General features: G+C 65.1%; 2 protein-coding genes across 5 annotated transcripts in view; one reads left to right on the top strand and one right to left on the bottom strand.

The window, feature by feature from the left end:
* The window catches only part of SLC22A18 (solute carrier family 22 member 18), a 21,624-nt gene extending 1,266 nt beyond the window's left edge, over window positions 1-20,358 (top strand). Inside the window, exons 1-11 of one of the 4 annotated variants that reach the window (XM_029208409.1) lie at window positions 40-861; window positions 1,210-1,307; window positions 2,286-2,387; window positions 2,887-3,019; window positions 11,132-11,250; window positions 12,581-12,688; window positions 13,663-13,763; window positions 16,481-16,633; window positions 17,849-17,950; window positions 18,177-18,297; window positions 20,131-20,358. In XM_029208409.1, coding sequence (XP_029064242.1) covers window positions 710-861; window positions 1,210-1,307; window positions 2,286-2,387; window positions 2,887-3,019; window positions 11,132-11,250; window positions 12,581-12,688; window positions 13,663-13,763; window positions 16,481-16,633; window positions 17,849-17,950; window positions 18,177-18,297; window positions 20,131-20,318 — 1,377 coding nt within the window. In that variant the 5' untranslated portion in view covers window positions 40-709 and the 3' untranslated portion in view covers window positions 20,319-20,358. Of the gene's footprint in view, window positions 1-39; window positions 862-1,209; window positions 1,308-2,226; window positions 2,388-2,886; window positions 3,020-11,131; window positions 11,251-12,580; window positions 12,689-13,662; window positions 13,764-16,480; window positions 16,634-17,848; window positions 17,951-18,176; window positions 18,298-20,130 lie in introns of those variants that run through there. The other 3 variants (XM_029208406.1, XM_029208408.1, XM_029208407.1) reach the window with 3 other exon arrangements.
* Window positions 20,359-22,315: 1,957 nt separating this feature from the next.
* Window positions 22,316-23,434, bottom strand: PHLDA2 (pleckstrin homology like domain family A member 2). Its single transcript, XM_029208582.1, has 2 exons — window positions 22,986-23,434; window positions 22,316-22,716 (listed from the first exon to the last, which is right to left on the bottom strand). The coding sequence occupies exon 1, from the start codon at window positions 23,390-23,392 to the stop codon at window positions 22,997-22,999; it is 396 nt and encodes a 131-aa protein (XP_029064415.1). The 5' UTR covers window positions 23,393-23,434; the 3' UTR covers window positions 22,316-22,716; window positions 22,986-22,996.
* Between the last annotated feature and the right edge of the window lie 938 nt (window positions 23,435-24,372).

Genomic DNA, 24,372 nt, shown 5'->3' with positions numbered 1-24,372 from the left:
TCCGGGTGGGACCACGGCGCTAGCCGCTGGCCGCTCACCAGGAGACTCTGATGAGCAGCCTGGGCCCGGGGACCTGGGTGGGAGGGGGTACTGCCTTTGTCACAATTCCGGCCTTGGCAGGGCTCCCTGGCCAGACAGTGAGCCCAACTCCCCCGCTTCCCAAGCCCAGCTCCCTTCCACCGAATGGCTTGGTCTGAGCCCTTTCTCCTCTCCTTGGCAGCCAGGTACCTTGCTGCCCTCGTCATAACATAGGTGACGACCATCTCTCCCTTGGAGAGTTGGTGCTGGGGCAATGAGAGAGCAGTTGAAATCCTTAGCACGCGGGGCACAGAGCAGCTGCTGGTGCCACCTCTCCTCCCACTGGCTCTCCCAAGAGAGGCATGTGTTTGTTCAACAAATGCTCGCAGGTACTCTGAGCACCTGGTCTCAGAACTCAGAATACCGCAGAGTGCAAAGTGCGCCCTTGCCGCTGGCGGTCCTGGGTGTTGGTGACGCCCACCGGCATAGTTAGGCTGTGCTGCAGGAAGGGCGCTGGGGGTGCCGAGGAGCGTGGCAGGTTCGGGGTCAGCAAGGCCTCCCTGAGAAGGCGGCCCTGAGCGAAGCCTTAAAAGAGACACGGGAGCGAGCTAGCCAGTGCAAAGGCCGTGGGGCAGTAGTGGGACAAGTGCTGGAGAGGGGAGAAGGAGCTGAGCCCAGGAGTTGCTGATGGATGGGATACAGGTGTGCAAAAGACGGGGGGCTCAGGGATGACACTGCGGATTTGGACCTGAGCCCTTGGAAGGGTGGAAGCATCAACGGTGGAGCAGAGGAGCTGGTCTTGGAGGGAGACCGGGAGTCAGTTCTGGACATGCTGAGCTCCAGGTGCTTTTAGACACCACGTGCAGAGCCAGAGTAGAATGGGATTTGCCCTCGCCCATCTGAGGTGAACCCCAAAGAGGGGAAGGAGGGGCCCGCAACTGCCTGCACTGAGTACCGAGTCCCTGGAGTCTGGACCCAAAGCCCCTGTTGGGCTCCCCGCTACAAGATAAGCAGCCGGTTACCCCAGGGCCGCTGAGTGCCAGGTGCACTGCGGAGTGGTCAGAGCCAGGCCCTCAATCCCCTCCCACCCTGCTCAGGGCTACCCCTCCTACGCCCTGCCCATGGAGGACCCCAGACTACAGATGCTGGGGTCCCTCCAGGCCCTCCCCATGGACCCCGCCTATGTTTCAGTACCTGTCCCGGAGGCTGGGCCTGGACTCTGTTGCCTTCGGCTACCAGCAGACCATCTTTGGCGTGCTTCAGCTGTTGGGCGGGCCCGTGTTTGGCAGGTACCATGGGGCAGGGAAGTTTGGGGGCCCTCACCCCATGATGATCCAGGCCCGCCCTTTGGAGGTCATGGCCTGGGTTATGCCAGGTTCCCAAACCTCACACTGGGCCCCACTAGAGAGATGGCAGCCGCTGCTTCACGGACGGCCAGCCCGAAGCACAGAGCGGCTTTAGTCCCTTTAAGACTGGGTTAAGCCCCTGCTCCCAGGGTATCTCCACCCCTAACTTCCACGAATCCTGGTTTGTGGCCAGACCCAGAGAGAGGATTTAATTGGTGAGACCCTCATGGCTATAAATGCCCCGCCCCACTGAGCCGGGGGGTCCCACCAGCAACTTTTCTGGAAAAGAATATTCTGGGGACTGGAACCCCCCAGACTCCTGCTAGCCTCAGCGGGGGCACTGGGCTCAGGGACGTGACAGCAGACATCCTCTCGCAAAGCCTGCCATGGACAGATCAACGTGGCAGGAGTCAGATTTCTAGAGTTACTCCACAGAAAAGAAGGGTCTCCAGACCCGGTAACATCGGACAGAACAGAGGCCCCGGGGTGGGGGGGGGGTGCGGTTTCCCAGGCTTGAGCCTGGGAAGCACTTTCTGTAAAATAAGCACATGCCCTTGGTACATTTGCATCCCACAAGTTATTCACATAGGCGTGGGAATGACCGTGTGGGTCAGACCCCCCCCCGAGGTCACTGAAAACTGTCCCGCTGGAAGGATGGAGAAACAGGCCCTGAGAGGAGGCAGCCCAGCAGCCCAGCAGGGCCCTGGGCGCCCCTGCCCACCCTTGCAGCACCGGGCCTCCCTGATCAGCGCCGTGGGGGCACTGCGGCCCGGTTCCCCGGCAGTCCCAAGGGGTTGTTGTGGGGCCGAGGAGCGGGAAGCCTGCCTCACACCTGTGAGGGTCACAGGTGTGGGGCCCCCAGGTTCGCAGACCAGCGCGGGGCGCGGGCAGCGTTCACGCTCTCCTTCCTGGCGTCCTCAGCGCTCTACCTGCTCCTGGCTGCCGCCTGCAGCCCGGCCCTGCCCGGCGTGCCCTTACTCTTTGCCTCGCGCCTGCCCGGCGCCCTCATGCACACGCTGCCAGGTAGGGCCAGGTAGGGCGCCTTCCGGCCTGCTTGCTGGAGGACTATGAGTGGGGGGCGGGAACGGGCCGGAATAGCCAGGGCCAAGGGTGGGACCGGAGGGAGGCGGGGGAGCTTGGTGTGGGCGTGGCCTGAGCCAGGGGTCGGGGCGGAGACCACTCCCAGGGTGCCGGTCTAGTCTGGAGCACAGGACCGGGATGGAGGGGTGATGCGGGGGCGTAGCCCGCGGAAGGGGGCAGGTCCGAGGTGAGGAATAATGGGGTGTGGCCTGTGCCGCGACCAGGGTGGGGAGCACGCGGCCTGGGGACACGTCGGGGTCCCGCGGGTGATGTGGGGGGGGGGCTGGGGGGGGGGGCAGGTCAGAGGAGTGGAGTGGTGTGAGGGCGTGGCCTGTGACTTGGGTCTGGGGTGCGGGAATGGCGAGGCGTGGCCTGGGTCCGTAGGCCACAAGACGGTCGGCGAGGGGGCCGCGCTTGTCAGCACCCCCGTCCCACCCCGTAGCCGCCCAGATGGCCATCACGGACCTGTCTGCGCCTGAGGAGCGGCCCGCGGCCCTGGGCCGGTTGGGTCTGTGCTTCGGCGTTGGCGTCATCTTCGGCTCCCTGCTCGGCGGGACCCTGAGCAGCACGTGCGGGTGAGTGTCCGGGGCGGGGACCCGGTCGTGGGGGGGCGGGGCGGGCCGACGAGGCGGGGTGTGGGTACGGGTCAGGACGGCCAAGGCTGGGTCGGTTCTGCGCCGCGCTCCAGCCCTCAGCCCAGCCCCGCCACTTCTCCGGGCCTTGGTTTCCCCATGTGCACGCTGAGCGGGTGGGGTACATGGGAGGGTGACCTGCAGGAACCTACAGCTGGGGGTGGCCATCCGGGGCGTGGCCTTGCGGTGGGCGGGGTCCGAGGGCTTAGCTAGGAGTGGTGGGCAGGGCCCGCGGGGACGCGGCCCGCAGGGGGCAGTGCAGCCAGCAAATGAGGGAGTGGCCAGCAGGGGGCAGTGCGGTCGGCAGACGTGAGCGTGGCCAGCAGGGGGCAGCGCGGCCGGCAGACGGGCGTGGCCAGCAGTGGGGTTGCGGCCGGAAGACGTGGGCGGGGCAGGAAGACATGGACGGGGCAGGAAGACGTGGGCGGGGCCGTCGCCGCATGCTGCAGGGGCACCAGGTCCGTGCGCTCGGGCTGCTCATTCCTGGGAGGTCCCACACTGAACCTAAAGGAACCAGACGGCAGGCCTTGGGGGCGGGGTGATGGTGCCTTCACCTCCCTGCGATGGGGATGCTGTGGGCAGCCAGACCCCTTGCCTCCGGAAGGAGCGAGGGTGGCTTGCGGGGGGTAAAAAGCTAGCGTGTGTGAACTAAAGGTCTCTATTGCCCTCACTGCCCCCCCCCCGAGTTTTGCGCACCCAGGGGTCCGGGGGCTAAACTCAACTCCTGCCCAGCGTCCTGAGAGCCTGTGGGCGGCAGCTCTCACATGTGGTCTGCAGAGTGGACCCCATTCCAGGGACAGACCCTGCAGTGGGACTGCACAGAGCCGTCTGTTCCAGTGGCCCTAGGCGTGCATACCCTTGGACTTAGGACACCTGGCCCTGGAGAGGCCTTGCCTGGCCAGGGAGAAAGCTTCTGCTGCTGCCCCCTATGCTGCCCCACCCCCGTTCCTCCCCCAGGCGCTCCAACACCCACTCAAAGCTAGCTTCCTACATAGGAATGGACTTTGCACCTTACCTTCATTCAGGCCCAAGACCTTGGTTTTGCTCTGGGGATCCAGGTGCCCGGCCCAGCTGTGGGTGGAGGCCCTGTGCCAGCTGGTGACCCGCCCACCCTGCCTGGGCCTGGATGAGCTGCCCTGGGCCTCCATTCAGCCGAGGGGCCTTCCTGGTGTCTGAACCACACATGCACGCGCTCAGCATGAGGCCAGCACCTGGCCCTGCCATCTTGAACGACCATATGCCGGGGCCCCTGGGGGCCTGAGTTTCCCCAGGTTCCCTGAGTGCCCCCAGACCAGCCCCAGACTTGAGAGTCGATGATGGCTGAGCCCCAGGGATTGGGGGACAGGAGGGCACAGTGGCCTTGTCAAGGCAGCTCCCTCTCTCGAGGGAGGTCTGTTCAAGGCCTCCGCCCCCCACCCCCGCCCCATCATTTCCTCAGAGCTGGGTTGGGGGTGGCCGGCTCCGCTAAGTGCTGTGAGCAGGAGGGTGGGGTGCAGAGGGCAGGACTGCTTCATTCATTTCCCCATCGATGTTTATTGAACACCTATTAAGTGCCCCTGGGATTCCAGGTTCTGGGATACAGTGGTGAACAGGACAGGCGAGTCCTCAGATGAAATGAACATGATGTGTATTCCTATAACGTCAGGCTGGCGGACATCTGGGGAGGCAAAGAGATAGCAAGTGCAAAGGCCCTGAGGTTGGGGAAGCGAGAAGACCCGTGTGGCTGGAGTGGAGGAGAAGGGGTGGGCAGTGGGTCAGGCCATGGAGCCCTGGGAGGCATGAGCAGGGGCAGGGGATGACCTGGCTGCTGTGTCGAGAATGTGGAGGCTAGGGCCACCTCAGGGAGACCAGAGAGGTGGCTACTGAATCAGTCCAGGTGGGAGAGGACGGCAGGTGGACAAGGGATGGCCGTGCTGGGGAGAGGGCAGGGGCAGGTTCTGGCTTGGTTTTGCTGATGGCTGGGGTGTAAGTGTGAACTCAAGGCCGTGCCCAGACTCTGGGGCTGGCCCTGGGGGAGTCGAGGGCCTCGCTGAGGTCTGAGCTGCCAGGGTGCCAGCAGGAGTTGGGTCTCCGTCAGGATGAGTCTGGTGCTCAGCACACACTTGAAGGAACCCCAGAGTGGGTGGCTGGGTGGGGGAGTCTGAGTTGGAGGACGGTGGGGCTGTGTCCTCGAGTGGGTGGCTTCTTAGCCCTGGGAACTGCTTAAGATGGAGGCTGGTGCCCGGCACTTCATGTTAGAAGCCGGGGATCAGGAAAAGGTACCAGGAGGACCAGAAGGGAGGGCGATCCAGGCGTGTGGGTCAAGGATGGAACCCTGCGCCCGTGACGGATTCCGCCTGCACCAGGGCTGCCTCTCTCCATGTGCGATGAGGGCGGAGCCTGATTTGGTAGATGGACCAGGGTCAGGAGAAAGAGGACCTCTGTCCCCCGGGAGGAAAGAAAGAGGGTCAGCGGCTGCAGAGTAAGGAGGGGCACCAGGGGCGTGAGGAGGGTGCTGGGAAGGGAGAGACGACGCAGGGAGGAGCCCCGCTAGCTGCCCCTCACAACGGGGCTCTCAGCGCCCAGACTCGGAGTTCACCTCCCAGCCCAGCCACCTGCTACTGTGGGCCGTGGGCAACCTTCCTCACCTTGCCAGCGCCCCTCCCGCTCCCCCCACCACCACACACAGAGGCCTCCTCTGGCCAGCCCCACCCCACGTTCCCTCCTGCCCTCTGCTCCAGCCCAGCTGCTGACCCAGAAGGCACTCTCACTTCCCTCTCCCTCCCAGTAGCCTCCAAATTCACCCCCACCCCTGCCCTCACCTTCCTGAGCATCCCACTAGCTTCCCTTCTTTCATCCCAAGATCTAAGGTGCTGTATACACTTCCTTTGACAGGTGGGGAGACCGAGACCCCGGAGAGGGTAAGACTCCCCCATGGAGCCCCCAGTCTCCATCCAAGGCCCAGGGAAGGTGGGCTCCGGGACCCTGATGCCCCAAGGCAAGGGCAGATGCCCCATCTCCCTTGTCCAGCCTCTCTGCTGGCCCACAGCCTGCTCTGCCTCTTGGCAAGGCCCAGGCAAGATGTAAAGGCCACATTCCCACCCCAGCCTTCTTCAATCAAAACTGAGGCATGGTGTGAGGTCTCCCTGGCTGTTCCTCCCTGCCCATCTCCACCCCGGCCCCCTAAAGGCCCCTAAAGTCCCAGCCGTGCCCCACCCCCTGCTGGGAAGCAGGTGGAAGGAGGAAGTGGCCTTGGCAGCCACTGCCGTGGGCTGGGTAGTGGTATAACTGGTTTGGGCCCAGTCTGGAGCTCAGGGCTGGGAGGCCTAGCTCCCATGGAGGACCCAGACCTGGGTCCTGAGTCATTTAGCAGGTGAGGGGGCAGCTCTGTGACTCATGTCCCCGAGCCTGGCACCTCACAGCCTGCGGAGGCCTCTATCATCCCCTCCCCCAAGTGGGCCGTTTGCCTCTGGGGTGGGCGGCACCAACCTGCTAAGCCCACCAGAGTTGGGTCCCGGGTCGGGGGTGCTCAGGGATTTGAGAAGTGGGGGGCCACCTGTCAGACGCCGCTGATGGTGGGGTCAGGCAGAGCCCAGGCCTGATGGCTGGACTTAGTGTGTGTGGGGGGGTCTTTGCAGGACCCCCTGCTCCTCTGAGCGCTGAGGTGCTGCACACAGGCCACAGGTACAGCTGGGCCCGCAGTCCAGCCCCCAAAGGCTCTGTCCCCCGGAGGTGGCCCACCAGGGTGGCCGCTCCTTTAGGTCCAGCCACAGACCCTTGAGGTCAGGCAAACCGGGGCCTCAGTGTCACCGGCTGGCCCTCCTGGGCACTCACTGGCCGGCTTGTGGCCCCGCTCTGACTGCAGCCCTGCGCCGCACCCAGCAGGCCCTGGTGACTCGGCTGGTGTGACCCCACTGCTTATCTGGAGGCCTGGGGGGAGCCAGTCGACCCGAGAACCGTATCTCGGCCCTTGGTCCGGGCGAGGGAATGGGAAACCCTTATCCTGCTGACGGAAGGTTTCCACCCCAGTGACACGGCAGTGTCCCTGGAGTTAATGAGTAGACATCTAGGGCTGCCCTGAGTGGCTTTGGGACAGGGGTGACTCACGGGTCACCCAGGCTGCCTACCCCACTTGGTGCTGGAGATGGCTCACCGAGGGTGCGCGGGGCCTCCTGGGTGACCCTCCACCCGAGGGCGTGGAGGTCTCCCCCCACCCCGGGGCTCGCGCCGCCCCTGCAGACAGAACCCGGGTGTTTCAGGCACTAGGAGGTCCATGGACAGGGCACAAATGGCTGAGAGCAGTGGGGCTGGGAACCTCAGCCTAGACCTGTCAGCTGGACGGTGTTCCGGGCAGAGGGGAAGCCCATGCAAAGGCCCCGGGGCAGGAAGGAGGTTGGGGCTTGCCTGGAGGCCTGTGTGGGCAGATGCTCAGGGGACACAGAGGGCTGCAGAGGGTTAGGCCGGACACAGCGTTAGGGCCTTTTTCTGGGACTCGGAAACCAGAGGGGGGCTGACGTCCCACAAGATGGGGTGGACCCACAAGACGTCCATTTTCAGACACCCTTCTAGCCACAGGGCCAGGGACTGTGGATCAGGAGAGGCAGGGGGACTTCTCCCCCGCAAGCTCAGGCTGGATGCCCGGTGCCTCTCAGGATCCCCGCACGGCCAGACATCCCATGAAGCCAGCTGACCCCAGCCTGCCCTTCAGTTTGGACAGGACAGGGGTACGCAGCCCAGGAGGCCCTGAGCCCCACCTGCGGCCAGGCCTGGGGACCTTGGCCGAGTGCCATCCCCTCTGGGAGCCCCGGAGCACGCGGGGAGACAGGGCAGCTCCAGCTGCAGGAGGAGTTGTCCCCTCCAAGCCGGGCAGGAGATGGACGGCGTCCGGCTCAGAGTCCGCACCGGGTGGGCAGATGGCCAGGCCTGCCACCCTCCTGATAACGTCACGTCGGCAACTTCCGGGCCCTCGAGATAAGGATAAAAGTGGCGTCTGTGTCCGCTGCCATTTGACCAGCGCCGGTGGCAGCCGTGGTCAGTTCCACATGCCTCCCATCGGCTGGACTCGGGGTGGGCTGCCTCCAGGACAGCCTTGGCGTGGGACAGGGGGTCCCTGGAGGGTGACCCCTGTGAGTCTAGCCCTCATTTGCATCTGAGGAAAGGAGGTCACCCAGCAGGGTAGCTACAGAGAAGGGACAGAGAATTCGGGTGCCCTGAGTCTGGCCCGGGGCCCTTTCAGGGTGTCCATGGGTCCATCCGTCCAGTCTCCCGTCCATGCATTCAACCAAAAATAAAAGGGGGTGGGTAGACAAAGACACGCTAACAGTGCCTGCCTCATGGTCAGTGCCCAGTTTGTAAAAACAGTCCAGTGAGCCAGTGGACAGGTGGCCCAGAGCCCCATCCTGCGCGATTGGCGTCCCAGAGGTCCCCAGGGCCAGAGGCAGACTCTGGGGGTGGGCTGACTGGAGGCCCCCGGGGAGGGGCTCCCGAGCTGTGTCTCGGACGACAGAGCAGCAGTGGGTAGGGGCACGAGGCTGGAGGGCGTCCCCACCGAGAAGGCCCCCGTGTGGGACCCGGGGCTGCCACGCTTTGCTGCCGTCTGTCCACTTTCCTTTCTGCCATTTTGTCTGGGGGAGTCGGAGAGCACTCTGGGTGGGGAAGGACACCCAAGCCTCCCCTGGGGCAGCTGTGGGCCCCGACACCCTCCCGGGGCCCCCGAGGGTCCCCGTGTCCCCTTCGGTTCACTGGCCGCCACACAGGGACAGGAGAGGTCTCTGGAGAAGGGGCCTGGCTCCCTGCCACCACCCCTCACTTGTCACCAGCCTCCCAAAATAGCCATCTAAGTGTCCGCCTCTGCTCTCACGCACTTCCGGGGCATCTGGCAAAGAAAGCTGGTTTTGTCCCTGCCCAGGCAGGCCCGGAGCAGTGACGTGCGGGCCTGTGAGGCCACAGTCCTGAAGAAAGGGCCCCTCTCTCTGACGGTGGCCTGTGGGGCCCGTACCCGGCCTCATGCCTCCCCTGGGTCTGAGCAGAGGCCTCACTCTGGGGTCCAGTGCCCTCTGACCCTTCCCACCTGGCAGCCAATGGACTCGCCCACTTGTCCGGAACCCCTGCCGCCAGAAAGCCCAAATGTCCAGCATCCTGGGCAGTGGGTATCGGCTTGGGGGCCAGAGATGGGCCCGTCTGGGAGGGGAGAGGTCGGTGGCACATGCAGACTGGACAGTGCCGGCTGCAGCACTGACCAACTGTGTGAGCCCGGGCAGGTCCCAGCCCCAGAAACAAGGGGCTGCCGAGGCCCATTCTCTGGTGCTAGAGTCCCCACTGGCTTCCCTGCCTGGGGTTCCCGCAGGAGCCATGCATGTGTATGTGTGCAGGTGTGTGCGCGTGTGTGCACCTGTGGTGGAGTGGGGGCGGGGGAGTCCTCTCCTTGAACTCGGAGGAAGGTCACAGGCAGCTTATGGCTGCCTCACGTGAAAGTGCGGAGGGCGTCTCCCAGGACACTGACAAGGTCTGGGGCAGGACTTTTGTCGTCCATTTAGTCCACGCTCTGATGCCCACTGGGGTCTCCGCACAGGGTCCCACCCAGGCCCACCTGCCCTCGGGGGTGGATACTGGCCCTGGAGTAGAGCAAGCCCTTCTCAGAGGACAGGGCGCCCACTGGGGAAGAGGGGCAGGGCCTCACAGAGAGGGCCTTTGCAGGATGTATAGGAGTTTTCCGTGCTTCAGAGGGGCAGGGTGTTCGGCTGTGCACAGGCCTGGCGGTCGAAGCAGCCCGGCTCAGTATGAATCTTCTGTTTCACTCTTTGTCTTCCTCCAGCCCTCAGGGGGAAACGGTGACAATCAGAGGGGCTGGGCCCCAGTGCCTTTGTCCCCAGGTGACACGGGCTGCCTGGAGCTGGAGGCCGAGAGGTCTGCCCGTGCGGTCCAGAGAGGTTGAGGGCTGAGTTTCCATGTAGTGACTCATGGAGGGGAAATGCTCCCTCAGAAGTGACAGCTGAGTGCCTGAGTCACAACCCTTGGTGCCGCTGTGGGCAGGCGGGAAGGCACCCTGAGGGCTGTGTCCTAGGTTTATCGGGGGGCCAAACGCCCCCCTACCCCATGGGCCCAGCCTGCCCCGCCCCCTCCAGGAAGTGGTGGTGGGGTGCTCCTGAGGCCCCCTAAGGGCAGGCCTGTCCTCCCCCAGGAGGAGAAAGAGGCATGACAATCCCCAGGACGCAGATGGGGCTGCAGGGGGTCCCACAGTCTTCCATGTGGGTGCGTGGAGCTGAGATTCAAACCCAAGCCCCTGCCCACCGGGCACGTCAGCCCCCGTCTCTCCAGCCCCTCTTGGCGCCCTGGCCCCAGTGCCACCTGGCATTTTGCTCACCGTGAGCCAGCACCCTACCTCACCTGAGCCACTGAGGGCAATGGTCACTTTCTCAGCTGCCCTCCTCCACCCCAGGCGGCCCCTCCAGTCCCACCAGAGCCCGGAGGACTGAGGGTTCTGGGGACGGGGCCCTTTCCCCCGGGAGCCTCAGTCTCCTGCTCTACAGGGTGCGGAGGACCCTTGGCGCTGCCAGGGCTGTCTGGGGAGCATCCTCCCTGCTGGTTCCAATTCCGCGGAACACAGCCCCCAGGCCTCTAACACCCCCGTCCAAGCCGGGAGCAGTGGGTGCACACCACACAGCAGCCCGGTCCTTCGGGGGCCTTTCTCACCCCTCAGCAGCCTGGGAGCCAAACGTCCCCTGGAGAATCGCCACCCGCCCCAGGCCCCTGCCCAGCCCTTCTGGGGCTCACATTCTGGCTCCCACTGCCACCCATGCTCAGAGGCCGCCAGGACGCATATGCTGTATCCACAGCCTGAGGGTCGGGAAGGCAAGAGCTTCCTCTGTTTCTTCATCCATCACCTCATTGATGTGCCCTGAGGGTCCCGTGGCCTGGCTTCCAGTTCGAAGCCTGCGAGGACATGAGTGGTGGGGTTTGAGCTGTCCTCAGCTGTCAGAGCCTGAGTGTGCCTGAAGGGGCAGGTGGGGGAGATGCCGCAGGCGACACCTGTGCCCTGGGGCCTGAGCCCTGTGTGACCACAACTGTCGCTCACAGGATTCAGTGTCCGGTCATCGTGGCTCTTGTGGTCAACCTCCTGGGAGCCATCCTCAGCTTCACCTGCATCCCCACCAGCACCAAAGGGGCCAGCGCCCGTGCCCAGGCTGCCCTGCCAGGTAAGCTACACCAGACACACCCCAGCAGATACACACAAGTAGGCCCCACCAGGTACATCCCGCTGGGTCTACCCTACCAGACACACCTCACCGGTTACACCCCACCAGGTATGCCACTTCCGGATGCTTGGCCAGAGTGAAGTGTGAGCCCTCCCCTCCCACCAGCCAGCACCCTGGACCTCAGGCTAGGCCTCCCCCAGCCCGGCCCACCCTTCAGGGAGGCTTTGCCAAGACCACGATGTGCCAAAGCATCCCCGGTGGCTTCTCATCTGCGGGGGGCAGAGGGGATGTGCTCCAGACAATGGGCCTGGGGCATTCGGGGCCACTCAAGCCGTCTTTCCTTCCTTGGGCCCCTCCAGGATGCTGGGCATCTCCCACTGGAGCTGAGCCTGGAAAGGACCAGGAGGGACCTGGGGTGGGGCGGGCATGGTGAACCAGGATCCTGAGGCCCAGAGCAGTCGGTCACTGAGCTGTATGGGGGGACGTGAGGGTGCCGGCTTCAGGAGCACAGCTCCCGGGGCGGGGTGCCGAGGCGGGGGGCAGAGCACAGTCAGGTTAGAGCTTGTGGGCTCAACGTGCCTCCCAGGCCCCACGAGGAGCGGTCAGGGCTCGAGAGGGGGGTCCCCTCCAGGGCGTCCCAGCCCAGCCACTTTGGCCTGGCACAGGGACCCCATGCCTCCTGGCCGGGTGACCGAGAGCTCTGGAGAGACCCACCTGGGACAGGAGGCCCCTGAGCCCTGGCTGTGATGGAACAGCCCAGAAAGAGTCAAGAGGGAGGGCCTGGGTGGGGGCCTGGCCTGCAAAGAGACAGAGGAAAAGGGCCGAGGCATAGGAGAACCTGGGAGAGGCAAGCAGGGGGCACCGCCGCACCCAGCTGGGAGGCTATGACGTGGCACCCAAGCGTCCTCCGGATCAGGGTAAGGTGGCCGCTCGCAGCCACCAAGAGCGGCCGCTCCTGGCCGACGGCTGCCTCACCAGCCTTGTCATGCCGTCGCCCAGATCCAGGGCCAGGCAGGCAGCAGCTGCCCTGGTCATGCGGGTTTGGGGAGTGAGAGCCTCCATCACTTGGAGCCCGGGTCCAGGCCAGGCCGCCCCCTGAATTCAGAGGTCCCCAGGGTCAGCAGGGCCCGAGGCCCAGTCCTGAGTGTGATGAGCTGCCCGGGGCTCACGGTGGGGGGGGGGGGGAGGGTGCTGGTGGGAGGCACGCTGAGCACGAGCTCACATCCCCGGTGGGTGTGGGGCGCCGGGCAGCCGGAGTGCTTCCTCCGCACCCAGTGGGCCCTGGGGCGCGGGCTGTCCGGTGCTACCGTGGCCTCTCCGGGTGCCTCAGGGAAACCCAAGGCCAGCGTGTTTGACCTGAAGGCCATCACCTGCCTGCTGCTGCAGCCCGGCGTCCTGCCGGTGTTTCTGGTCAAGGTCATCTGCGGCTTCCCCTCAGGTGAGTCCCGGCCGCCCGGCCAGCGTCCAGAGCCCTGTGTGGCTGAGAATTCGGGGCCGCGGAGACGGAGGTCTGCAGCCCGCGCGTCACCCCTTCGCGCTGCCTTGTGCCCCACGCTCCGAGACTCCACTGGGCCCTGTCCAGTCACATCTGTCCCAGAGAGGGTGACAGCCCACTGGTTCATGCAGATGTGGCTGCACAGGCCAGAAGGAGGAAGAAGTGAGGGTCTCCGTCCTTCCCTCCTGCCCCCCAGGGCCCTGCTCGGGTCCCAGTTACCCCTGCTCTACAGAAGGTCTCGCTGCCCCGGCCTGTGGCTTCCAGGGCCTCTCAGGACAGTCCGGGAGGTGGGAAAGACGGTACGTCTGCAGGTGGACGCACACATTCTCGGTGGAACTGAGGGCAGCCCTGACCACAGTCATGCCCAGTAGTGACTGCTCAGAGCCCCCATCTGGGGTCCTCCAACCAGGGGAGCAGTGCAGAGGACAAGTCAGCGAGGCAGGGTTGACAGGCGCTCAGGTGCCCCCACACTGGCGCTAAAGGGTTAGTCCCTCAGCCCAGGAAGTTCTCTGTCCAGGCAAACTGGGCAAGCCCCCCGTCCAGCTCCATCTGTGACTCAGGATGGCTCAGTGGGGCACAGTGACGGGAACCCAGGTCACCGACGTCAGTTCTGGGGCCAAATCCTCCTACATTATCAGCCCAGGGTCCCCCATCTCCCAGCCTCCACCCCCAGACGGCCTTGGGCTGTGGCCACCCTGTGCATGGGGCAGCTTCCGGCACCTTCCTGTTCACGGCCCACAGCAGCTGTGTGGGGTGGACCTGCCAGGGGCAACCTCGGAGAGGGTTCACGTTGGTCTTCCCTGAGCCGGTCACCGCGGCCAAGCCCCGGCACCGTGATGGTCACCTGATGGGGGGAGCAGGTGTGGGCACAACTGCGCAGCCCTGACCCCTCACCCCTGACCCCCCACCTCGCCCAGGGCTCTTCATGGTCATGTTCTCCCTCATCTCCATGGACTTCTTTCAGCTGGAGGCCGCCCAGGCCGGCTACCTCATGTCCTTCTTCGGGGTCCTCCAGATGGTGAGTGGATGCTGGGCGCACAGGGTGGGCGGGGGTTCGGCACTCCACGCTCTGTGGGCTCCCTGCCCTCCCAGGGTCCTCTGGGCAGTCGGCCTGTGTTGGGGTCCCAGGACCTCACAGACCACCGGCACCCGGTTTCTCCGCAGCGCAGGTGCCGTCCTGCATGCCCGCCTTTTGGGTGTTGCATCCACACCTTAGCTTCTGGCTTGTCCTCCTCTCCCTGCTCGCGGCTCCCACGCCTGGGTCTGTCTGCCCACCCATCTGCCCGGAGGTCCCGTCTGAGAGGGGAGAGGGGAGACCCATCCGCAGTGGAGGCTGGCGAGCCCTTGGCCTCCCATTGGGAAACACGGCGGAGGCCCGTGGTCCGCCGCGTGTCCATCTGGGCGCCGGCGGTGGACAGGTCGGGAAGGGGGCAGACCCCAGTGGTGGGGCGCGTTACAAGGAGAATGGCCGGGCTCTGCGTCCCACCCGCCTGCCCGCCAGTCGCGTGAGCATGGCGGGGACAGGTGGCGACGTGCAGCCGCCACCCGGGACATCTGCCTGACAGCCGGAGCGCAGGAGGGGCTATTCCGGGACCTGCCTGGGCGGGGGAGAGAGCTCACGCTCTCCGGAAGCGAGTGGCATTCCCAGCACCTCCAGGCCATCTGCTGCCCGTGCCTCTGGGCCCAGGACTGGTCTAGACTCTGGTTCTAAAATAGCCACTCCTGGGAGGGGCTGGCCCCCCACCCCACCGTGGGCCAAGATGGCCTAGCTGGGTGGGCTGGGAAGTGCCAGCCTGGTGGAGGAAAAGAGATAAACAGAAAGCAACAACAACAATAATAGTACTCTAAATTGGGGGCCACTGGAGCTTTCTTCTAAACGGCTCCTCCTGGGACGTCCCTGGAGGTCCAGTGGTTAGGACTCCATGCTTCCACTGCAGGGGGCACGGGTTCGATCTCTGGTCAGGGAGCTAAGATCCGCGCAGGCGGTGCATTGCGGCCAAAAAGAAATAAATAACAATCTTAAAAATAAAAAATAATTTTTAAAATAAAATAAACGGCTGCTCCTGCCTGCCTGGGACCAGAGCACCAGCCTGAGCTTGTCCTGGGCTCCCTGGGACCAGGAGACCAAGCCTATACCCTGGTTGAAGCCGGCAGACCCCTCGAGGCCCTCAGGGACAGACCCTGGTAGCCTCTGGCCTGGTCAGGCATGAGGGTGGGCCTGCCCGAGACGGACCTGGGCTCCAGCACCTGTGAGGATGGTGGTGGACAGGGTTGGAGAGCAGCGGTGGGATTCGGGAAAGTGCCTGGGGGTGGGGGGCTGGGGACCCCAACACAGGCCGACCGGGTGGAGGAGCCTGGGGAGGGCAGGGAGCCCACGGAGCGGTGTGGGGTGCCAGGCCCCAGGCCCTAAGTCCAGCGGAGGGAAGGTGGAGGCGGCTGAGGGCCTGAGATGCGTCTGCAGGGGAGGCCCAAGCCACCTTCGTCGGGTGCCTCCCTCCCCGCCCCGCCAGGGTAGAGCTGGTCACCGAGGGTCTGGGGAGGCGGCCCTGCCGCTGGGTGAGCCATGCCTCCCACCTGGCCCCCCACAGCGGCTCTTGCACCTGCTGCTTCCGTTGCAGACCATTTCCTGCCCCACCTGAGGTGTGGTTGCCACCTGATCCCAAGGGCGACCCCCCACCAGCATCCCCTTCCAGCCCCCTGGGTACAGGGATCATTGGGGTTGGGGTCTCAGGGGGTGGCAGCCCGGATGGTCCTAACACGAGGGGATGGTGGTCACCCTTCCCCCGGGGGGCTGGCAGCCCTCTGTCCCTCTAGGACCCTCCTGTGAGGGCCCCCCACTCGGCCTTCATCTGTGCCCCAGGCACAGCGCCACTGCAGTGATAGGGAGCTTCCGTCGTATGGGGTGGGGGAGACGGAGGCAAGCCCCCAACCACTGGCGCATCTGGTGTGTCAGGGGCGACAAAACCTCAAAGGAGAATCAGGGCCCTTGGAGGGGCAGAAATGCTGCTTCAGATGGGGTAAGGGTTGGGGTTAGGGTTAGGGCTGGTAGGCTCTCCACTGGCCCATGGAGAGGCTTGGAGGGAGAGAACTTCAGACAGGGAGGGGCTGCAGGTGCAAAGGCCCTGGGGTGGCTGGGCCGGCCTGAGGGGAGAGGACTGCCCTCTGAAGACGTGTGGGGCATGGTCTGCAAGGCCAAGAAGGACCCAGATTTACTCAGATTTACTTGGAGTGGGTGGAACCATTTGGAGGCTGGATGTGGTCTTACTAGCCCCCTGCTGGGGAACTGGGTGCTTGTGGCCGATGTGACCTCCGGGGAGGTGGAGGTGGCTCGGGCCAGGGCAGCGGGGAGCAGGACAGGTGAGCAGACAGGGTCTCCAGATGGGAGGGTTGGGAGAAAGTGAAATTTCTGGTGTGCTTGGTAGCTCTAGTTTCATGTAATAACCCGTAAGGCACGAAAGTTTAGGCTTTGTTTAAGTTAATGGGAAAATGGAAAGACGACCCCAGTCCATTAGGGTCCTGGTCTCTGGCTCTGTATGAAAAGCTGAGGCAGATTGAAACCTCTCTCCTGGTTTGGTGGTTTCCTCTCGGGGTGTAGGGCACTACAAGACGCTTGCCAAGTAGATCTTCCCTTTAAACAAACGAAAACGAAGATAAGCAAGTGTGAAAGTAGGATTTTTTTTTTTAAAGAAGGACATCTTTGGTGCTGGTTTGAGACAGTTTCGTTTTGCCAGGCAGGCAGCTCGGAGTGGCCCGTCCTGTTCCGCAGGGGTGGGCCCGCCCCGTCACAGGGTGAAGCCCCGGCCTGACCCGAGCCCCAGGGGGTGCTGCTCCAAACCCACTGTGCCCCGGGCACTTCCTGTCTGCCTGGTGGAGGTGGCAGGGGACCAGGTAGGGAGCCTCCTCCCCCTGGCCTGGGGATGGCCGAGGGCTGGGTTTGCCCTCTGAGTCACATCCCCAGCGTCAAGGGTGTCCCTGCTCTGGGCCGTTCCTCCCACCCCCACGAGGGCAGGAAGGGGAGCCTTAACCTTAACCTGGCTCCTGGCTGGCTGACCCTGGGGCCGGGGGAGGGGGCTGCGGCCAGGAGGACAGAGCTGGGAGTGGAGGGCGGAGCAACAGTGGGGGTTATCTGGGGAGACTGGTTGCCCCCTGCTTACCTGCCCAGGCTCAGGACAAGCCCACTGCCCTGGGCTCCAGCCCCACTCCTGGCCAGCTCTGGGACCTCAGGCAAGTGACATCCACCCTCTGGGCCTCAGTTTACCCAGTTGTAACTGGAGCTGTGGCCTCCTGAGATGTGGAGGACACAAGGCTCCTGGCCCAGTCCCTGGCCCCAGTTGACAGTAGCTGGTGTGCCCGCCTGCTGGGGCCAGGCCTCCACAGGGCCAGCTGGGAGGGCGACCCCACATGGGCACCAGGGCTCTGAGCTCGGGTTCCAATCCAGCCCCCCTCTCCTCTGTGCCCTGGTCTCCCCATCTGTGAATGGGGCAGGTCCCACCTCCCAGAGGAGACAGCCAAAGAGGGGGCTGAGGACGAGTGATTGGCCAGGATGGGGCACATGGGGGCCAGGTGACACGGTAGGGGGCTTCCCAGGGCCCCAAGGGTCCCCAGGGTTGGAGTCGGGGCCACACTGGGAGCATTTTCCTATCAAAGAAGCTTTTTGCACCGTAAGCCGTGGCCTCCCCACCCCCACCAGGAGTTAACCGGCCCTTCGATTAAAATGCGTTTATCACGCCTGAAACTGCAGGGATTAGTTTTGAATGTGGAACTCGGACCTCTGAGTGGCTGGCTGTGCACGCGTGTGTGCGCGCAGGTGCATGTACATGTACGTATGCGTGTGCGTGCATGTATGCGTGCACGTGCGTGGGTGCGTGTGCGTGCGCGCGTGTGTGAGAGGCGCCCAGGCTGCTGGCCCCGTCTCCCCTGGGACTTTGAGGCCATCGTGGGTACCACAGGCTCACCCCTGTGCCCTGCGCCTGGAGCCTGCTGTGGCTGGTGGCAGCGGCCCCAGGGGCTGCAGGTGGTGGGGGAGGTCCCGCAGCTGGCCGCAGCCCAGCCCCCCTCCCCAGGCCCGGCTGCGCCCACCTCCACCCTCTCGCCCTCACCTAGGTCTTCCAGGGTCTGGTCATCGGGTGGCTGAGCAGCCACTTCTCTGAGGGAGCCCTGCTCCGGGCCAGCGTGCTGGTGTTCAGCGTGGTGGGACTGGCCATGGTGAGAGCTCCCGCCTCTGGCTGCCCCGCAAAGAGCAGGGTCCCAGGCCCGCTCCCCTGACCCTCTGCCGGTGCCCAGTTTGCACTTGAGCCCCTGGGACCCCTGGCCCCCTCTACCCCAACCCAGGGCCACCTCAGTGGGACCTCAGGGATGGGCAGTTCCACCCTGGTCCCGCGAGGCCCTGCAAGGCCCCCGTGACCGTGACCCCTGCTCTGCCCCTCGGCAGGCGCTGATGGCCAACGTCTTCCACTTGTGCCTGCTCATGCCCGGCCTGGTCTTCAGCCTGTGTGCCCTCAACGTGGTCACCGACAGCATGCTGACCAATGCCGTCTCGGCCTCAGACACGGGTGAGTGCGGCATCCCGGGCCGGGTGACGGGCAGGCCCTGGGGAGACCCCGGCCCTCCTCTCTGGGAAGCTTGCTGAGCAGTTTGCGGCAAAGCAGCTGCCTTAATGTGGGACCTGCCTGGACTCAGTGGGCATTGAGTAGGGTGGGCGGCTGGGGGTCTGAGTGGGCAGGATGGGGATGGCGGGCTGCAAGAGGGCTCAGGAGAGAATCCTGCCCACCACCCAGCCCAGCCAGACCCAGCCAACCCTGCACCAGGCCCTGCTGATCGGTCCAGGGCCAGGCCTGGGGGACGGGAGGAGGGCTTCCTGGAGGTGGCGTCTGGCTTGGCTCTGAAGCATGGGCAGAGAATGGCTAGAGGCCAGAGGGGGTGGCTAGCATGGGGAGCACCTCCTGTTCCCTCCCTGCGCACGGGATGTGCAGGTGCCTCCTGAGTGAACGAGTGAGGGAGTGAGTGCTGCCCCCGGGCCACCCAGTGGGACTCAGGCGCCCCCAGAGGTGGACCCGCAGTCCCCCCACTCTGCACCTGGCCTTCTTTCTTGAGGCCAAGGAGTCTCGCATCCAGACTGGGGGTCCCTGGGCCCGATGCTGCCCAGGCTTCTGCCCCCGTGCTGCCCCGGGCATGGTGCAGGTCAAGGTCAAGGGCTCCTGTGGGCCGGTTGAGGTCAAGGACCTCCCTCCTTGGCAGCAGGGCCAGAAAGTTCAGGGCCCTGGCTGACCCTCCGTCCATCTACCTGCCTGTCTGGGAAGGTCAGACTGAGGTCTAGAGGCCCTGATGAAAATGGGGAGGCTGCTGGTCAAGACCTCTTCTCAGGACTGCCTTGGGGACCCCAAGGCCGGCCAGACCTGCGTGCGGCTCTGTGGTCCTGGGAGGCTAGACTGGTCCTGGAGGGCTTCCTGGAGGCTGTGGGCTGGCAGATGTGAGAGGCCAGGAGGGGAGAGGAGGGGAGCAAGGCCTCGAGAGATGAGGGCAGGGCCTGAGAGGGAGGAGGGCGGAGCCTGAGAGGGAGCAAGGCGGGGCAGATCCAGTCCACCAGGGCCCCATGTGCCAGAGGCACCATCCCTCAGCTTGGAAGGAGCCAAGAGCCGGTTCCCAGCACCAGCCTGGGAACCGGAAACCACAGAGGGGGCGGTAATTGCTCCCTGGTGTCTGCAGGGCATGTGGGCGTTGGGAGAGGCTGCTCTGAAGGAGAGAGGGCATGTGGGCGTCGGGAGAGGCTGGCCACGCCCAGCTGACCCAAGGGCAGGCCTTTCCAGCTCCCAGAGCGAGGGCTGTGAAGCCCTTGGAGCCTGGGGCCCTCGGGGCAGACGGCAGTGTTGACAGGAGCCACACGCTTGGTGGCCCTCATAGGGCACAGCTGACAAGAGGGGCGTGGAGGTAGGGGTGTCAGGTAAGAGGGGTGCAGGCAGCGAGGCGAGCCCGGGAAGTGGGTGCAGAGAAGCAGGTGCGGGCCCTTCGAGCGCCCTAAAGCCCCTCCCCCGCCCTGGGGGGAGTTCCCTGCAGTCCACGTGAGGGCGGGAGCCAGGTGACAGGGGTGTGTGGTGGCCCAGCCCTCACCGCGGTGCTTCGGGAGGCCCCTGGCTGGGATGCCACCTCTCAGGCAGGCCTGGTGCGGGGGGGGGGGGGGGGGCCTGGCCCACAACCTGGAGCAGGGCAGAGGCTCAGATCCTCATCCGAGAGGGCCCCGCGCTCCCCCTGCGTGGCTGGGGGCTCTGCAGGGAGGGAGCGGGCGGGGGCGTGGAGGGCGGCGGGGGAGACAGGGAGGCTGTAGCTGTGTCAAGGCCGTGGGCGGCTGGGGCAGTGATGCTGAGAGACCCTCCCCTCCCCTGCCGTAGGAACCATGCTGGGCCTCTGCGCCTCTGTGCAGCCGCTGACCAGAACCCTGGGGCCCACCCTGGGAGGCCTCCTGTACCACAGCTTCGGAGTCCCTGTTTTCGGCCACGTGCAGTTCGCCGTCAACTTCCTTGTCCTGCTGGTCCTCTGGAGGCAGCCTGTGCCCCCAAAGATGGACAAAGCCTGGTGACCGTGGCCCCCAGGCACAGACTGGCAATAAACTCCCTTAGGACCTCTTCCAGCCTGATTTCTATCAGTTGGGCAGGGGGCCTGGGGACGAGGGCAGGATGGAGCCTTGGATGCTGGAGGGCTTCCTGGAGGAGAGGGCCTGCAGCTGTGCCCCAGGGCTCCAGGGAGAGCAGAATCGCCCAAGTTCATCCCCGTGGGAGGTGGGTCCTGCCCCCCGGAGTCCGCCACCAAGGCCAGTGAGGAGTACCCCCTGCTGCCACCCAGATAGCTCTGCCCATGACGTCCCCAGAGACAGGGAGCTCCGTGCTCACCCCTTCACACCCCCCACCCCACACCAACCCCCGGCCTGGGGCCGAGCACGCGCTGCCCGCACCCTCCTCAGGCCTTGAAATTGCTTCCACTCATGAACAGAAGGAGGACGTGGTTGTTTGAAAAGATCAGGACTTTTGAGGCTTGGGAAGAGATCTAGGAAAAGAACCCTCATTTCACTGCTGGGGAGCCCAGTGGGGAGGACCAGGCATCCAGGCTTGAGAACTGGGGAGCTGTGCCTCCCCCTCCCCCCGCCTCCCAGCTCAGGTGCTACAGAGAAGGGGTACCAGACACAGGGAGGCCAGCAGGCTGCCGTGCCCCATGACCAGTATGGAAAGGACAACCTTGTCAGGTGTCTACAGACGCCCTTGAGACCAGGAAGGCTACCCCTCCCCCACAGGCTGCCTTTAAAAGAAGCTGTTAAACTCAGAAACCCCAACCTCAGAATTTCACGTCCCAACTGGAGGGGCCTCAGAGAGCCAAGGTCCGCCCACCCTCCCGGCCCAAGGGCTCAGGCCAGACCCTGACTCCACTTGAGCCCCGCCAGGAACTGGGGTCCCACCCTCTGACTTTGGTCATTCACCCAGAGGGTCTGGTGGGAGGGGTCTCCAGGGTAGGGCAGCATGGGGGTGCACCCTGGGGTTGGTCTTTTCTACTCTCTGAAGAAGCCCCCTCCCCATTTGCACAGGGGCTTCACAGTGCTGTTCAGGAGAAAATTCATGGCAGGAATGGTTTCTTCTCTGGACCCAGCACCCAGGCTCCTGCAGGCCTCCCAGCAGAGGGACTGCCCCTCCCCAGTCTGACCCCTGCCACCCGGTTAGGAGGCCTGTAATGGTGCCCCCCCCCCTCCGCATCAAGGGTAAGTGACTGACATTAGGGCCCAATTTTGGTCCTTCACTCCCCTCACCTCTGCCCCCTACACCTGGCTCCCTCCAGCCACAAAGGTGAAATGAAGGTCCCCTGGCTAGGCCAGGATCAGCGTCCTGTCCCTTTCTTCCATGCTAGGCTTCTTCATCACCCACAGCCCTTCCAGGTGGAGGGGCACACCTCCCCTCCGGAGCCTGGGGGTTTGGGGGCGACCCTGGATGCACAGGGTCCCAGCGGGCAGGAAGGGCAGAAGCTGGGCCTCCCCATCCTGATGTCACATCCTGGGCCACTCGGGGGCCTCAGCCTCCTGCCACGCCGGCAGAAATGGTGCAGGCCTGTCTCCCGTTGGCCCAGAAGCACTGCCCACCTTGCTGGCCCAGCACGTCAGGCACTGGCTGGCAGCATGTTAAGAGGAGTGCGGCCGGTGGGCAGCCAGAGGCCTGAAGGCTTCCTTTCAGGGGGCTGGGCAGGGGCGGGAGGGGGCAGCTAGGGTCGGGTACCCCACCGAGGGCCAGAGCAGCTCAGATGGGGGAGGCGTGATGACCTCACAGGGGCATTTTGTGAGTGGCTTCCGGGAGCAAGCCGGGGGCCCTGTCCTCCCCATTCCACACCCCGGAGCGGAAGTCAGAGCCACTCCCAGGGCACTTCCCCGCCTCCAGCGATGGTGCGGCCAGGGTCCAGCGGATAACGGTGTTCATTCAAAGAGCATTTCCTTGCCCTTCGGACACCTGGGGCGGCCTGGCCGCTCCCCCCAACTAACACACACCGAATGAAGGGGCCACCCACTCGCCTCCCACAGGAAGCTCACTGCACCACACCGGCTGGTAGAAAAGAGAACAAGTCAGGTAGTTTATTTGGAATGGACACATTGATTACACACACACACACACACACACACACACACACACATATATATATATATATACACACACACATATATACACATATATATATGTATATATATTAAGACAGATGGTTTTAACACAAATACCATCAAAATAAATACATAGATAGTCCAATAATTTAATGCACCCGCACAGCGGGGGCGAGGCTCTGCGGCTCCGCACGGGAGGGTCCTTCTCTGCCGGGCAGGACGCAGCCCCGGCCTTTGTCCTCGCCGTGGTCAGTGGCTGGGCGCCGCCGGGGCTTCTGCCGCTCCGGGCATTCCCTGAGCTCCTGCCGGCGCGGCCCGCGTCCGGCCCGACCCGTCCAGTGTGTGGTTCCTGTGGGGAGAGCGGGGAGGTTCAGGGAGCTGTGCCCGAGCCCGGTGGCTGAGCGAGCCGGTCCAGCTGGTGGGTCTCCCGAGGCCCGGACACGGAAGGGGCAAGCGACGGCTCCTGCCGCGCGCCCCAGCCGCGCCGCGTTGTCGAGGCCCCCAGTCCCCTCTCGACAGCGTTCCCTAGACGGGGCAGGACCTCCCCCCGACGTCCGAGGTCGACATCAGCCTCGCCGAGGACCGCGTCCAGCGGGCGGGCGGGCGGGCGGCACTCACCGCGGCGGCGCTCAGGGCGCGCGGGCCGTCCCGGCCTCGGGCTGCCCGACGGGCGCGGCGCGCTCCTGGCGGCTGCGGAAGTCCTCCAGGGCGCGGCGGTTCTGGAAGTCGATGAGCGCCAGTGTGATGGCCGCGTTCCAGCAGCTCTCGCCCGCGCAGCGGAAGTCGATCTCCTTGCGGTCGGTGGTGACGATGGTGAAATAGACGTACTTGCCCGTACGCTCCACGCAGTCCACCTTGAGGATGGAGTGGAAGCGCAGCTCCTTGGGGCGCGCGCCGGGACCGGTGGGGAACAGGCTCAGGCAGTCAGGGGTGAGCACGCCGCGCTTCTTCTTCCACAGCTGGAACAGGCTGTCGCTGCGCTTCTCCAGCTCGCCCTCGCGCAACACCTCCCCGGGGGTCTTCATGTCGGCCGGGTGCAGCTCGCAGAAGCGAAGGCGCTCCGCTGGTGGCAGCCTCTGCAATGCGCCCCGGCGCCCCGGCGCCGTCTTTATAGCGGCCCCGCCCCACGCGCTCGGTCCGGCCCGCCCCGGGCACGCCCCCTCTCGGCCACGCCCCGCGCCCCCTTCCTGGGCCCAGCCCGCCCCGGTCCCCCCAGCCTGGCCACCCCGGTGCTGCGCGCCGCACCCTCACCCCGGGTCGCCGTGGTCGCCCCCCCTTCGCCTTGTCTGCAGCCCGTTCCCCCGGCGCCCCAGACCCGTGGCCCCGTGGAGCGACTCAATGGCCCCCACCCCGCCCCGGACGCCGGCCCCACGGAGGAATGCGCTGCGGCCCGCCCTGCCCGCGGTGACTCACTGCCGGGGAGCCGCGGGAAGCGCCCGAGGCCGGGGACGGGGCTCAGACCCCCACCCTCCAGGCGCGCCGACACCCAGCCCTGCCGCTCGTGGGGCAGATGCAGTCGCGGCCCCAGTTCCTCCCAGGCCCCCGGGGAGACCCTTCGGTGGCCCTGCCCCAGCCGGCCTTATCTCCCATCTTGCCACCCGCCGGCCGGCGCGCCTGGGACGACCTGCCCTCTTCCCCCTGGGTCGTCGGGCCGACCGGGAGAGCAGATGTTCTGAACTTCAGTTTTCTCTTCTGTAAAATGGGGGACGATGACACTTGTTGGATTAGGCAACGCACGGAAAATGCTAGAACAGCTCCCCTTAGTGTTCAGTAAGTGTGAGGGCCGCTCCCAGCTCCCTTCCCGGGGGCCTGTCCCGCTCCCTGGGCCCTCCTGGCGGCTGTACGTGGGGGGAGGGAGGACGCACCGGCGGACCCGCCAGAGGTACTGGGAGCCGAGGGGGCGCGGAGCGCGCTGGTGCGTGGGGGGCAGAGGGGCCTTCGGCCTGGGCCGGGCCGGGGGCGGCTGAGTCATGCCCTGCCAGCAGGACAAGTCTTTTTATTTACC

Source organism: Monodon monoceros, unplaced genomic scaffold (assembly GCF_005190385.1).
Source record: "Monodon monoceros isolate NGI ecotype Baffin Bay Population unplaced genomic scaffold, NGI_Narwhal_1 Super_Scaffold_7, whole genome shotgun sequence".
Lineage (NCBI taxonomy): Eukaryota > Metazoa > Chordata > Mammalia > Artiodactyla > Monodontidae > Monodon > Monodon monoceros.
The sequence above is the reverse complement of the archived record's forward strand: the minus strand, read 5'-3'. Positions and strand labels throughout refer to the sequence as shown.

Excerpts from the sequence above, each read along its gene's own strand:
- PHLDA2 (XM_029208582.1), bottom strand. The coding sequence starts at position 23,392 with ATGAAGACCCCCGGGGAGGTGTTGCGCGAGGGCGAGCTGGAGAAGCGC.